This window comes from Humulus lupulus, chromosome 1, assembly GCF_963169125.1.
Source record: "Humulus lupulus chromosome 1, drHumLupu1.1, whole genome shotgun sequence".
NCBI classification, from domain to species: Eukaryota; Viridiplantae; Streptophyta; class Magnoliopsida; order Rosales; family Cannabaceae; genus Humulus; species Humulus lupulus.
This window is the reverse complement of record NC_084793.1, coordinates 143090493-143104767: the sequence shown is the minus strand read 5'-3', so window position 1 is coordinate 143104767 and position 14275 is coordinate 143090493. Positions and strand designations below refer to the sequence as shown.

Below are 14275 nucleotides of genomic sequence, written 5' to 3'. Positions count from 1 at the left end.
ACTGCTTGGATATTATTGGTCTAAAAGGCAGCTAAGCCTCTCGGGGCTTGGGGGAGTACTCTTAGGCAAAGTTGTAATCAGGTGGAGAGTTTGTTAATATATGATTAAAACCTTTGCCATGTGTAACTAGCTTACAGGTTGTCAGTTAAGTTAGTTAATCCTTTTTCTGGCTATATATATATATATATATATATATCTAGCTCATTATATGTGTACGAAATCATTCTGTAATTCTAGAGAGCAAGAAAGAGAAACAAAGCAAGCTAGAGAGAAATCTTGTATTGAGAGAGGGTAGCTTTCAGTGTTTGTAACTTTGAGCTTGGAAAGGAAATAAAGAAGATGTGTTGCTCCCCAAGGAAGTAAGTCATTGCACAAGGACTGAACCTCGTTAAATCTTGTCTTGGTTATTATTGTTTTACTGTTTTTTCATCTCTGTTTTGTTTCTGTGTTTTTTCTTTGTCTTGAACGAGACCTCTGTTTCTTTATTGGCTTTGCACAACAAAAAGCTAATCGAAAATTTATAATTCTATTATACAATATGCAATTGATCATGAAGATATCCTATTTTAATTAATTTATCCATAATTTTAAACACAATAATAATTTGATTTATTATACCAAAATTAGACAAAGATGTGTTTGATACTCTTATATATTATACCAATATTCGTGAGAAGAATACAAATACATCATATACGCACTCGTAGGACATTAAATTATTTTGAAAAGAAGTCTTTCCAAACAAAAAGATTAATAGTTTAAAGAGAGGACATAATCTGAAAACGATCATAAACATTATTAGGTTCTTGTGTATTCATTTTCTCGATCTCGCGTTGAAACGTCTCCATAGCCAACTCCGTAGGCAAGGATACTGCCACCACAACCCCTTTCTCCCCTGCCTTCTCGTACGGCACAACAAAGCTAATTAAAGACATGGCCGTGGCGGGTCCAGCAAACTCAGGCAAACCCCACCCAAAATCGATCTTATCGCACCCAGCACGAGTAATGTCAGAAACAATAAAGTTTCCCGCTTCAGTGAACCTCGGTCGGCCTCTAATCACCATAAGATCCGCAACCGATTTCATGTACTCAGCGTTCACTTGGTCTTTTGCTTTCTTGATCAACTCTACGGCATACCCCAACGAACATTCGCATAAAACTCCGGCCTTCGAAACTGCTGCTGGGTATGCAAACGCGTTGCCGTAGTATCACAATGGAAAACCTAATTTTTTCATCTCGTTTTTCTGTCTAAGTATACTTGTTAAGCATGAAAAGCGAACAACTTCATTTTTGTTTAGGTTAAGAGCCAGCGTACGACATTTCCAGAGACAAGCAGCGAGTAAATCAAATTGTGAACAGTTCTGGGCGAGGTGTGGTGGAAGCTGCTTTCGAAGGGAGTTTATTTGTTTTTGACTGAAAAAGAATGGTCGTTCAACCAAGTTGTTTGGGTCCAAGACCATAGAACCTTTGGAATAAGGAGACTCAAGTGGTACATCTTCGAATTCTAGATGTGGACAGGTTATTCTTGGTGGGTTTCGGGCGTTAAAGATCTCTCGTTGCCAAACTGGTTGGATAGATGGAACACGTGAACCATGTACCATTTCTGTCATTGCGTTTAAGAATTGGGCCAATCCGAATGCGTCACACATTGTGTGGTTCATGGTTATTGCCAGCACGAATCCCCCACAATTCAAACGAGTGACCTGTGAAAGGAATAGTACTTCAATACATAAAACGTTTTATTTTGTCCTATATCGTATTCTTGTTATTAATCAAGTGAAACTATAAACAAATTTATTAGTTATTTATTCATCACAGTATTATAGTACAATCATTAATATCTGGACCAATAAACATAACTACATAAATGAATTTTAAACCGTTTCAAATAGTTTTTTTTTTTAAAAACGTTATTTGATTTGTGTCCGTTAATTTGTATTATAAGTGGAAAAAAAAGAGGGAAGATGAATAAGACAATGAAAGAGAGAATTTTTTTTTAATAAAAGTTCAAAAAGAAAGAGAGAAAAAAAAAAAGGAAAAGTTACGAAAGAAAGAATATAATATATAAAGGAAAAACGAACCAAAAGAAAGATTAAGAAAAAGAAATTGAAATAAAATATATAAAAAAATAAAATTTAAAAGAAATCTAAAAATAATTTAACATTTAAGAGATAATTTTAAATTTAAATTAATGAAAATTCGGTAAGACTGTTAAACCAAATTAAAATATTACATAAAAAACCCTTTTTCTGTTCTAAATCAATGTTAATTAAGCTTTTACATACGTTAAAACGGAAGTTAATGAGAAAAATTACGAAAAAAAATCTACTGTCTTTAATTTTGTGTCGCATTTATGTCCCACCAATTATTTGAACACATCTCATTTATTTATAATTGGAAGAAGAGAAAGTTGGAAATAATTTAAATATATATTAAATAAATAAATAATGTGCCTTTAAATAATTTGTGGGACATGAGAGGTGAATATTTTTAAAAAATTACTACGTTAGTTAAACTGATCTAGTATCCTATATATGTTCTAATTTTAAGTCGCTTCTCTTATCGAACAAACGGGACAAAAACAATTTTTCTTTTCATTTTTGTTTTAAGGTAGTGAAAAAAGAAAAGAAAGGTTAATAAAACTAATAAAACACAAACACACACACACTATATATATATATATATATATAGCTACCTGAATAAACAACAAGGGAGAACCAAGTATATTGTCAGATTCTGGAGGAACATTAAAAAGAAACTGATCAAAGAAGGGAGACGGGAGTTGAATGGCATCGGCAAGCTCATCAAAGTGAACATCGGCAGTAGCCTCCACGAACAGAACACCTTCGCCAGTGCATTCTACCATCAGCTTCCTATTGACACCTTCCTTAAGCCTTCCAGCTAAGGGGTAGTAATACACCAATGTTTTACCAAGAGCTTCTTTGATAACCCTAACAGGATCATGCCCTTCCATAATTGAAGTCTTATTGTTCTTGTATAAGAATATTACAGGAACAATGAACCTTAACCCTTCTTGATCATCGATATCTGATAGTTCTTTTACCTCACGAGGTGTTGCTTGTGCTGGTTCGACGAGTTCTGGCTCACACCGATTCAGCTGAAACAAACTTGGTGATTCCATCGATATATCATTTGTATTATTGTTGCTATTTAATTGTATATGTTTGTCGATCGGAACAAAAATAGATATAAACTATAAACTTAGTATCTTAATTAGAATTTTATATAATGTGTGTTGAGAGTTTCTGTTCACTACTGGACTGTATTTATAGCAAAACCTGAAGATGAAAAAAGATAACTACATGTACATAAAAGCATTAATTTGTGTTGTTGAGTATTGTTGTCATATTGGAAAAAGACAACGATCTGGTCGTTGATGAGAAAATATGTGGACGTTAAAAAAAGAAGAAGAATATTGGCCTATTAAAATTGCTACATATTTATAGAATTTTCTTGTAAAACGTGAGAAAGCAAGTAAATTAGGAAAGAAAATTACGTGCCCCCTATTTCCTGTTTCATTCTTGTCTCGGCCAATTACATTTTGCCACCTAATTTAAAATGCCAAGTATACATTTGGAAGACCAAATGTTAATAACTCCATTTGTCTTCCTTATATTTATATCATTATATATTTTTACTAAAACTAATAATTACTCCTCTCTCTCCCTCTCATCTTGCCAAGAATCAGGCGACAGCTGATTTTTTTTCCGTAAATTAGATGAGTAAAATACTTTGTGCTCTAGAATTTCCTAATCACATCTAACAAGTATTTAGATTACTCTAGAGTAAAAATATTTATTAAAAATTGTAGAAGTCGGTTAGCTTACCACCCACTTTAACAACTATAAATATCACCAATGTATTGCAAATGTGTGCATGAAAAATTAGAAACAAAAAGTATTAATAAAAGCCTAGTAATCTTTCTATAGGTTTCCCATTCTTTATATACATAAAACCTACCTTACTTGTCCCATCCACTACATCAACAACATCAATCCATCACCTATATCTTACACCACCCTCATCATAGTGTAGCTACTACTACCACATATTCTCATCTATTTCCCAAACCAAACTAATACAAAATATAATTATTTCCTCTATTCCAAATACATAAATCATTAGCATTACTGGAGCCTCGTTCAATCTGGCCGTAATTTTTCCAACTTACCATGAGTTTCGATTCAAGCTGTTCATCTCTACCTCTTCCATTTTTTATGGAGAAAATTATGATTTTTGCTTGGTCCATCATAATGATGACCTATTTTCAAGCACAAAATCTATGGAAAATTGTAAGATAAATTTAGTGTTCCGGAAGACGAGTCTTCACTTATGGAGACTTAGAAGAAGGCCTTGAAAAATTCTCAAGCGTCATTATTCTTGTAGCAAGCTATGACAGATGATATATTTCAACAAATTATGGGTGCATCAAGTGCAAAAGAAGCATGAGACATGCTGCAGGACGAGTTCCAAGGAACAATCAAGGTACATACTATTAAACTACAAAAGCTCATAAGAGATTTTGAAAATCTTAAAATGAACGATAATGAGACTGCAAAAGATTACTATTACTACAAGAAACAGAGCTTTTGCCGGCGCGTTTCGGAATTATGCTGACAAAAAACCTTGCTATTACCGGCAAAAAATGATGCTGGCAAAAGTGGGGTTTATTGGCTCAATTACGAAATGCACCGGCAAAAGTTTTGCACACTTTTTATGGCCTACTTTTTGCCGGCGCACTAGGCATTATTGTGCCGAAAAAAGTAATTTTTATACGAACCTTTTATTTGACGGTGGTATTTTTGCCAGCGCATTATGATGTTGTGCCAGAAAAAGTCTTCTAAACACGCCGGTAAAATATAAAATTACGTCGATAAAAGTATTAAGGAATTTAAATACACAATTCTTTTTAATTTTTATAAGTGATTATAGTTTTATATAGTATGATTCATTAATTAATAATTATTTAACATCTAATTAAGGGTATAAAGTTGTTAGATTGATCTAAGATCAATAATAATACTAATTAACTTTGTAATTATGAACTAAGATTGTTGTGATCATTGTCGATTATGCTTATCTAACCATACGATTATCATTTATTTTTTAAAATTTCTATCATAGGTCTAATAAACTGTTGTATTACACATAGTTATTGAATATATACAATCTTGGCCTTACTCAACATTATTAGTGTTACCGATCATATGATCGAGTATGGTTCTTTTGTTAATATATATATGTACGTTTCATTATTGATAATTTCTTGAAACGTTAAATAATTATTCATTTTTTGAGGAACAAATAAATAGTCGATCATACCATTGATCTTTTATTATCATTAACAAAAATTAATAGTAATTTTATTGAATGTGTATATAGATAAACTCTTGTGATATATATAGGGTAGGTTGTATGTAATAAAATTTCATTAATTTTTAGATATATTTAGTATTTTATTACTAATTATGAACATTATAAATAGTTCGATTAAACCGTACATGTTAAAATATTCAAAATGTTAAGCAGTACTACTAGTTAACATATTTTGTTGGTAGTGCCTGTTTCGATCTTGTTCGATATAACACCCAAAAAATAAGTTAAGCATATCAATTTTTAGATATATTTAGTATATATTATTTGTTTATCCAAAAAACAGCTGTGGATGACATGGCAAGAATTTTCGACACGTGGCCGACACATGGTAGAGATGCACGAGTATTGTCAGAAACAATAAAGTTTCCCATTTTAGTGAACCTCGGTCGGCCTCTAATCACCATAAGATCCACAACCGATTTCATGTACTCAGCGTTCACTTGGTCTTTCACTTTCTTGATCAACTCTGCGGCATACCCCAACGAACATTCGCATAAAACTCCGGCCTTCGAAACTGTTGCTGGGTATGCAAACGCGTTGCCGTAGTATCCCAATGGAAAACCTAATTTTTTCATCTCATTTTTCTGTCTAAGTATACTTGTTAAGCATGAAAAGCGAACAACTTCATTTTTGTTTAGGTTAAGAGCCAGCGTACGACATTTCCAGAGACAAGCAGCGAGTAAATCAAATTGTGAACAGTTCTGGGCGAGGTGTGGTGGAAGCTGTTTTCGAAGGGAGTTTATTTGTTTTTGACTGAAAAAGAATGGTCGTTCAACCACGTTGTTTGGGTCCAAGACCATAGAACCTTTGGAATAAGGAGGTTCAAGTGGCACATCTTCGAATTCTAGATGTGGACAAGTTATTCTTGGTGGGTTTCGGGCGTTAAAGATCTCTCGTTGCCAAACAGGTTCGATAGATGCAACACGTGAACCATGTACCATTTCTGTCATTGCGTTTAAGAAGGGAAATTTTACACTATATGTTCTATAACACACTTATTTTTTTTAAAAATGCCAACAGAACTTACTCTCCCAAACATATGCCATTTCTAAATTTTTGGACAAAAACACCCCTAGCATTAAACACTCTCTTCCCAGCCAAACTCTTTCAGTAGAATTTTCTCTCAACCGAGTAGACCCCTCACATTCTCACCATCTCTCTCAGGCGAAGTGCTCTCTCTCCTCACAGCCGCCGTCGCCACCTTCTTCTCCATCACTGACAACGGTAAGGCAGTTTTTGTGGTTTTTTTTAAAAAAAAATTGAATCGTAATGTATAAAATCGATGAAATGGGTTTGATTTTTAATCTTTATTTTGCAAAAATGTAGCATAAAATGGGTTTGATTCTATGTGCATCATTTTGGAAGATTATGTTTAAATTCTGCAAATATTTTGTGGGTCGATGTTCATTCGATTCCACATCGATGTCATTTCGATGCTTCATCGATGGTAATTCGATGACAAACAGTGCATGTGCAGATTTTTAAATTATTGAAAAGTTGTTCATCGATGCACAATCAATGCTCCATCGATAGTATTTTGATGGACCAGTAAATGAAGGCGATAGTCCATCGATGCGCAATCGATGGTATATCGATGTCATTTCGATGCTTGTATGGTTTTCATTTTTTGTATAAAAGTCGATGAAATTTCGATGCTATGTCGATGCGATGTCGATGGCTTTTATATGTTTATTCGATGCTCCATTGATGTTATTTCGATGCCATTTCAATGGTTGTTCAAGCACATTAATTTGATGGTGATGCATCGATGTTTATTCGATGCTATGTCGATGCGATGTCGATGGCTTTTATATGTTTATTCGATGCTCCATCGATGCCATTTCGATGGTTTTTTTAGCACATTAATTTGATGGTGATGCATCAATGTTTATTCGATGCTATGTCGATGTGATGTCGATGGCTTTATATGTTTTTTCGATGCTCCATTGATGTTATTTCGATGCCATTTCGATGGTTGTTCGAGCACATTAATTTGATGGTGATGCATCGATGTTTATTCGATGCTATGTTGATGCGATGTCGATGGCTTTATATGTTTATTCGATGCTCCATCGATGTTATTTCGATAGTATATTGATAGTATTTTGATTCCATTTCGATGGCACATCGATAGTTTGTTTGTTTATTTGTAAAATCAGTTTCGATTGTATATCGATAGTATTTCGATGTTGATTCGACGATGGCTTAGTTAGTTGTATATCAATGGCCCATCGATGGTATATCGATGTCATTTCGATTGTATATCGATGGCATTTCAATGGAATTTCGATGGTATATCGATGGCATTTCGATGGTATATCGATGGAATTTCGATGGTATATCGATAGCATTTCGATGGAACATCGATGACAACAACAGACTGAGTATTTTTTGTAAATTCAACTAATTATCTTTTTTTTTGGATATTTTGCAGATGCCACCCAAACGTTTCACACCGCTTGAGATCCCTATAGAGGATCATTATGTCAGTCGTATGACCTATAGGGGTTTTGGGAGGTTAACAAAATTGAAGAAAAGAATTGAGGAGCATGGATTGTTGGGGAGGGTGAATGAGTCTGTTTTTGGACCATTCTTCACAGCCCCTGCATTTTCGTTCTCTGGGGCATTGGTGCACACACTGTTTTTGCAGAAGGTCAAGTCTTCGTGTGGCGATGAGGTGCACTTCTTGAGGGCCCAAACTTATGTAAGTTTGGGGTTCACGAGTTTGCCATTATCACTGGCCTGAGTTGCTCCTGTCCACCACTTGCCGTTGACATTCAACCTCACCTTACTTCCTCCCGCCTAATTGATACATATTTCAGTGTGGAACCCAAGAAAGACATTAGGTTCAATATGTTGGAAATAGCTTTTAGTATGTGCGATGTATCTGATGATTTGTACAAGCTTGGTTTGGTTTACTTTGTGGAGGGGATACTATTGGCTGTTGAGAATGACAATGCTATTTGGCGAGATTCATTGTCGATGGTCAATTATTTATATTATTTTTAGAAGTATCCGTGGGGATCCCTTTCATTCGATACAACTACGAAACAATTCAATAGAGATATGAAAGTGATTGGTGCTACAATACCTGGTAAGAAGGTGAAGAAGATCACTAAGGTGAAGTCTTCTAAGGGTGTTCAGGTGGAGGCAAAGTACACTTGCAAGGGGTATCCACCAGACTTGCAATATTGGGCATACGATATGATTCTTGATTTACAGAAGGAATACGCCAAGCCCTGTGGATTCAAGTTCCCTAGGATGCTACTGTGGGAGAGCACAGGCCAGCCAAAGCATTTGCATTTGAAGGATGTACTTGCGAGGAGACATGTAAGTTATATTAAATTTAAATAATTCAAGAACTTTTGAATTATACTAATCAACTTATGTCGTTTCTAATTTGCTTGTTTTGTTTCCATTACAGTAGTCATGCATTTCTATCCTAAGGCCTCGAACAAATGAGCGAGACTTCTTCGATACCATATATTAGAGGACAGAGGGGGATGCTCCTAGGTATGCGATGCTGCAGGATATGATCTAGCCTGCACTAGAGGATGGAAGACCTTACGATCCTGAGGAAAAGGCTGTTGCGGTGGCTGAGATAGCCATGGAGGCTGACATATTTGTGGAGGATGCCCCGATATAGACTGCTCCAGATACTAGTGCAAAACCTACTTATGCTCCCGGGGCTTATGAGGTTGTGTTGGGTGAGATGGCCAGACTATCAGGTGCAATGGACGAGGTTAAGGCCACTCTAGGTATCGTCCTTAAAAATCAAGAAGTCATATTAGAGAAGCTGGCAACACTTGGTGGTATACCTACTCCTACACCTACTCCTGCACCTACTCCAGCAGAGGATGTAGAGTACGACATTCTCCCCACATGTTACGAGCCTCCTGTTGGAGAAGCCGCACCTTCTCAGCCAGTGCAGACGGTCTTAGGTGAGACTAATTAATGAGTTTTTATATGTTTTAAAGAGATTAGACACTAATTGCTCCCGTTACAGGTAAGGGCACTAGACAGAGACCAGTAAGTGTTATATTATTTTATAATATAATGTAATATTATATTATTTTATAATATATTGTTTTAGATTAAATAAATGTGACAAAGTGTGTCACATATTGTAACATATAATAGAGAGTTACAATATTTAGATATATGAGATATATCCAAATAATGTAACATATTTGGTTTTACAAATTTGTAACTTCCAAATATTACCCTTTATTGTGTAAATTTATTGTTACACAATATTGAGATGAATTTCATAAAGCCATATGTGATATGGCTGTTAGAGATATGATTTTAACCCCAATAATGTGTTTTGGGAGTTACAAAATCATTTGGGAGGGTTTGGAACCATTTGGAAAAACATCACATTTTTTGTGCTGAAATTGGTCGGTGGCCGCGGCCTATGGGACAGAGACCAGTGGCCGCAGCCACAGGCCAAAACTGACCAATTTTTCAGTTTTTTCAATCTTTGTTGAACGGCTCAAAAAACCCAAATAACTCCCAAATCTCTTTTTTAATTCCATATTAATCCAATTAAACATTGGTAACAGCCATGGGGGTTGGTGGAATTTGAAATTCAAAGGGTGTCTCTAAACTCTATACATAGGAGCCTATAGCTCACTTGTAAGGCACAACATTTCTATCCATTAGAGCACTTGGCTAGAAACACCTTGAGGCTTGATAATTCCAGAAAGCTTTTCCTATAATCTGTGAGAGATCCCTTAGTGCTTGAGTTAGGGGGAAATAAGCTTTTGGACAAAGGTTTCAAACCTTGTTCAAGTTGGTGATCCCCAACACTCTTCACTTTGGTTGTGTGAGTGAGAGTTTATTGTTTTGGTTCTTGTTCTTATTTTCTTCTATTGCTCTTTCTTCTGTTCTTCTTATTCTATTTACTTGTACTTTTGTTTAAGAGTTGTAATCCTTTTATTTCCTTTGTTCAAACACTTCTAGTTTACTTGTATCTTTTTGTAATAGAGTTGTACTTTCTATTTCTATCATCTTACATCTCCTTCTCCTTTTATTTGTATTTTCAGTTATAGAGTTGTAACACTTTATTTAATCAATCCTTGTCTATTGTAATATTTTGCATAGAGTTGTAATATTATTATCAATTTCCATTGTGGCAAAACATTTTTTCCTAACAGTAAGGCACGGGGACTATACTCCAGTAGCCAAGAAACCAAAGTTCAAGGACCCAGTTACGATCCTTCCTTTAAATGTGTTGGATCAAGATATGTTGACAACTTTTAACCGATGGGTACTCGGTGAGATTGACAACAGCAGACCGAGGAAGTTGGAATGTTGTGATGGGACCCCTGTTTGGTTCTTGAAGTTGAAGGTGGCAAAAGAATGGTTGGCAGAAACTGTAAGTCTCTTATATTTGTTAGAACATTTATCTCATTTTAACAATCCACTCTTCCTTAATGATACTCTATTTATTTGCAGCATCTCGATGCTGCGAATTATCTTATACGGAGAAGTCTTTTTGAGTTGCCGAGGACGTTCCTCGTGAAAGCCACCGTACTTGATTCATCATTTGCACAGTATATTCCTACTAGATATGTGGAATTCAAGAACAAAAGTAGGACTTACCAATGGGACTCGGACATTCTTAATTTCGTGAAAGGAGATGCTAAAAAATACAAGAAGCCTTGGGGTGATTGCAACGAGGTCTACTTCCACTTATGCTTGGAAATCGTCATTGGGTCCTTTGCAAAATAAATTTCACTGATTGGATGATCACTGTATTTGACTCAGATCATTCCAACTTTAGCCATGATAAGTTGTCTGAGTTGATCGAGCCTTGGACTAGGATGCTTCCATCTTTACTCAACGCTTCTAGTATGTTTAAAGGACACCCCAGGTTGAAAATAGCTAGACCAAAGATCGTCGTTCCAAACTTTGATTGACGGCGCATGTCCACTGATATTGTCCCACAGTCTAGAACCAGGCATTTAGACGTACTAACTTCAGATTTTCATAACACTGTTCTCCTTTAATTTTCAATACACTCACAAATATGACTTCTTAGTTTCAGCAGAGATTGCGGCGTATTCTCCATCAAACAATTGGAGTTTATTCTTGGAGACATTCCCTTATCATATGCCATCGAGGACCACATTCAGTACTTCAGGGATAAATTATGCATCGACATTTTTTTATGAGAATGTGTACCCTTGATGTCAGAACATTTATTTTGATTTCTCCTTAGTTTTGTATATAAAAAATGTCATTTCAATGGCTATTCGATGACACACAATAGTATATTTCTCCTTAGTAATGTATAAAAACAATGTCATTTCGATTGACAAAATCCATTAATACAGAAATAAAAAGATTAACAAAGTCCATTAATACAAAAATAAAAAGAGTAACAAAGTCTATTAATACACAAATAAAAAGATTATCAAAGACCATTAGTACCTAAATAAAAAAGTTTAACATTGATGCCATAAATTTCAAACATGAACTTTACAAGTTTCCCTATTATGGCCTAGACCTCCACAAATGTTGCACTTGCGTTGTACAACCAATTTATCTCCATATGAAGGATGGCGTTTCTTCTTAGGCCGACCTTGTTTCTTCTTTGGATGAACAACTAGGTTTTTCTGTGCAGGTGTTCTCACTCTTATTGTCATAATGTCATGTGGAACAATCCACTCTTCCTCATTATTAGTAGGATATATAGATTCTTTGTAAGAGGACCTCTATGTCTCAATTTTATAGTAATCTGAACACAGTGTATGAAAGTTCACCCCTCGCTTAAGGGATCCAGATAGTGCATGAGCACATGGGATACCAATAATTTGAAACACGCCTCATGTGCATGTCTTATTTAGGAGGTCGACTTCACCATTCAGCTCACCATCTAACACATGGAACTCATGCCTCCCTATTGCATAAGGGATCAAGAATCGAGCTTTCTCAACCATATCCACCAAATTTTTCTCATAGGTCGGTGCAAGAGTTGTAGTTGTCTTCTGGCTAGTTTCTCTCCTATCACAGAACCAGGACTGCAGTGTGAAGCGAATAAATTCGATGAATGTAGTTATCAGAAAGCTCCTAGCGTCCTGGGTCTTATTGTTGAAACTTTCAGCGTAATTGCTTGTCATTATATTATACCTAGTATCCAAGAAAACTAATATTTAATAGTAATGTACATTTAGAAGATTTCATAAATTAAAATACAATTCACAATGACATACCTATTTCCAGGAAAGTAAGCACGGGACCACTTATCAAAACCCATGCCTTCTAGGTATTGAGCAATAGTTGGGTCTTTTGATATGATTTTTTCGAAGTTAGCATGGAACTCAAATTTCCTAAAAGCATATGCCGCATTATACATCAACACATGACAATGACCAGTCTTGAATTTAGCAACCACATTCATACTAATGTGGTGGTAGCAATCACCGTGATAGGCATCGGGGAAAATAGTTTCCAAGGCATGTGTAATACTTGCATGCCTGTCAGATACAAACGCCAGGTCCTCAACTTCCCCAATCACTTCCTTTAGCTTTGACATGAAATACTTCCAAGAATCATGATTCTCTCTATCCACAATACCAAATGCAACTGGATATAGATGGTTATTTGCATCCAGCGCGACTGCACATAACATCTGCCCACCGTATTTTGTCTTTAAAAAAGTGTCGTCCACACATAACAAAGGACGACATGTACGAAACCTCTTCTACTAACTCTGAGTGAGAAAAAGAAATATTTGAATCGATCTTCCTCAGTGACAAAATCTGTCAACGTCCCGTGATTTTTCTGTTGAAGCATGAACAAGTACGATGGTGACTTCTGGTAGGATGCTTCCAGTGTCCCTCTGACATAAGAAAGATCCTTCTCTCGGCATCTCCATGCTTTTCCATATGACAACTCAATGCCATGTACACATTCGATCCAGTTTGATATTTTTTCTTTATGCAATGACCAATAACCCAAGGTGTAGCTTGGCGATGGCCTTTATGTCGGAGGTCAAGTGAGCAAGTGTGTTTATTGGTGAAATGAGTTATCTCGAACATATCAGATTTAGGCATTCTCTTCCCCCTCAATCTCCACCCACAATCAAGATCCTTGCAAGTGATATACCAAACTTCAGTACCTAACTTATTCACCACAAACTTGAAGTTCTGCTTCATTGCATACAAGTGTGCCTTCATCTTCAACTCTAACTTGTTCTCAAAAACCTTCCCAACTTCTATTACTCCACAACTTACTCCAGATAATGTGGGGATAACATAAGAGGGGCATGGGATATCTTCAGCAGTATACGCCGGAGAACTCCATCTATTTCTATCGTCGTGTGTAGTTGGATGACTGCTCTCTGAGCCAGCAGTCCTTCGTCATTGGCTTTCTTGACGTCTTGGCAAAGGTCGTACATTTAAATTATCTACTTGAACCACAGGTAGCATCGACAACCGATCCTCTGAGTTATCATCAAAACTACTGCACCCGTCAACTTTTTCATCATCATCACCAAAATGGGCAACTGGATCGTCATTGACATAAGGCTCATACTCAGACCCATCATCATGCGGGAGATTTGTTGGGGGAAAAAAGTTTCATTATGACTAGGACCTCCCATGCATACACTTGGCCCAGGAGCTGTTTGTGGAACAGCCGTGTAGGATTGATTATGATTTCCATATTAACACTCGCTCTAGGAGATGGATCAATAAGAGAAATATTCTTTGCAATCGAACTAATGCATAATGGAACCCGATGTCTTAAGGACTTCGAATTGTCAAGAATAAGAGCACTAACTCCTTCATCATCTGTGATTTCAATGGGATCTACGCTAAAATCATTGCATGTAAACGACACTTCCAACTTTAAGTCAAACAATGACCTA

At 36.0% G+C, this 14275-nt stretch overlaps 1 protein-coding gene and 1 pseudogene across 1 annotated transcript; both read right to left on the bottom strand.

The window, feature by feature from the left end:
* Positions 1–636: 636 nt before the first annotated feature.
* Positions 637–3249, bottom strand: LOC133798587 (alcohol acyl transferase 1 allele RGa-like; annotated as a pseudogene).
* Positions 3250–4552: 1303 nt separating this feature from the next.
* LOC133822969 (alcohol acyl transferase 1 allele GSd-like) lies at positions 4553–6347 on the bottom strand. Its single transcript, XM_062255470.1, has 2 exons — positions 5799–6347; positions 4553–4672 (listed from the first exon to the last, which is right to left on the bottom strand). The coding sequence occupies exons 1-2, from the start codon at positions 6345–6347 to the stop codon at positions 4553–4555; spliced, it is 669 nt and encodes a 222-aa protein (XP_062111454.1).
* Between the last annotated feature and the right edge of the window lie 7928 nt (positions 6348–14275).

Bases quoted from the DNA above. Each gene is read 5' to 3' on its own strand.
- LOC133822969 (XM_062255470.1), bottom strand. From the start codon at position 6,347: ATGACAGAAATGGTACATGGTTCACGTGTTGCATCTATCGAACCTGTT. The intron at 4,673-5,798 runs GTGATTAGAGGC...CACTTTTGCCAG, and splicing joins AATCGGTTGTGGATCTTATG to CATCATTTTTTGCCGGTAAT.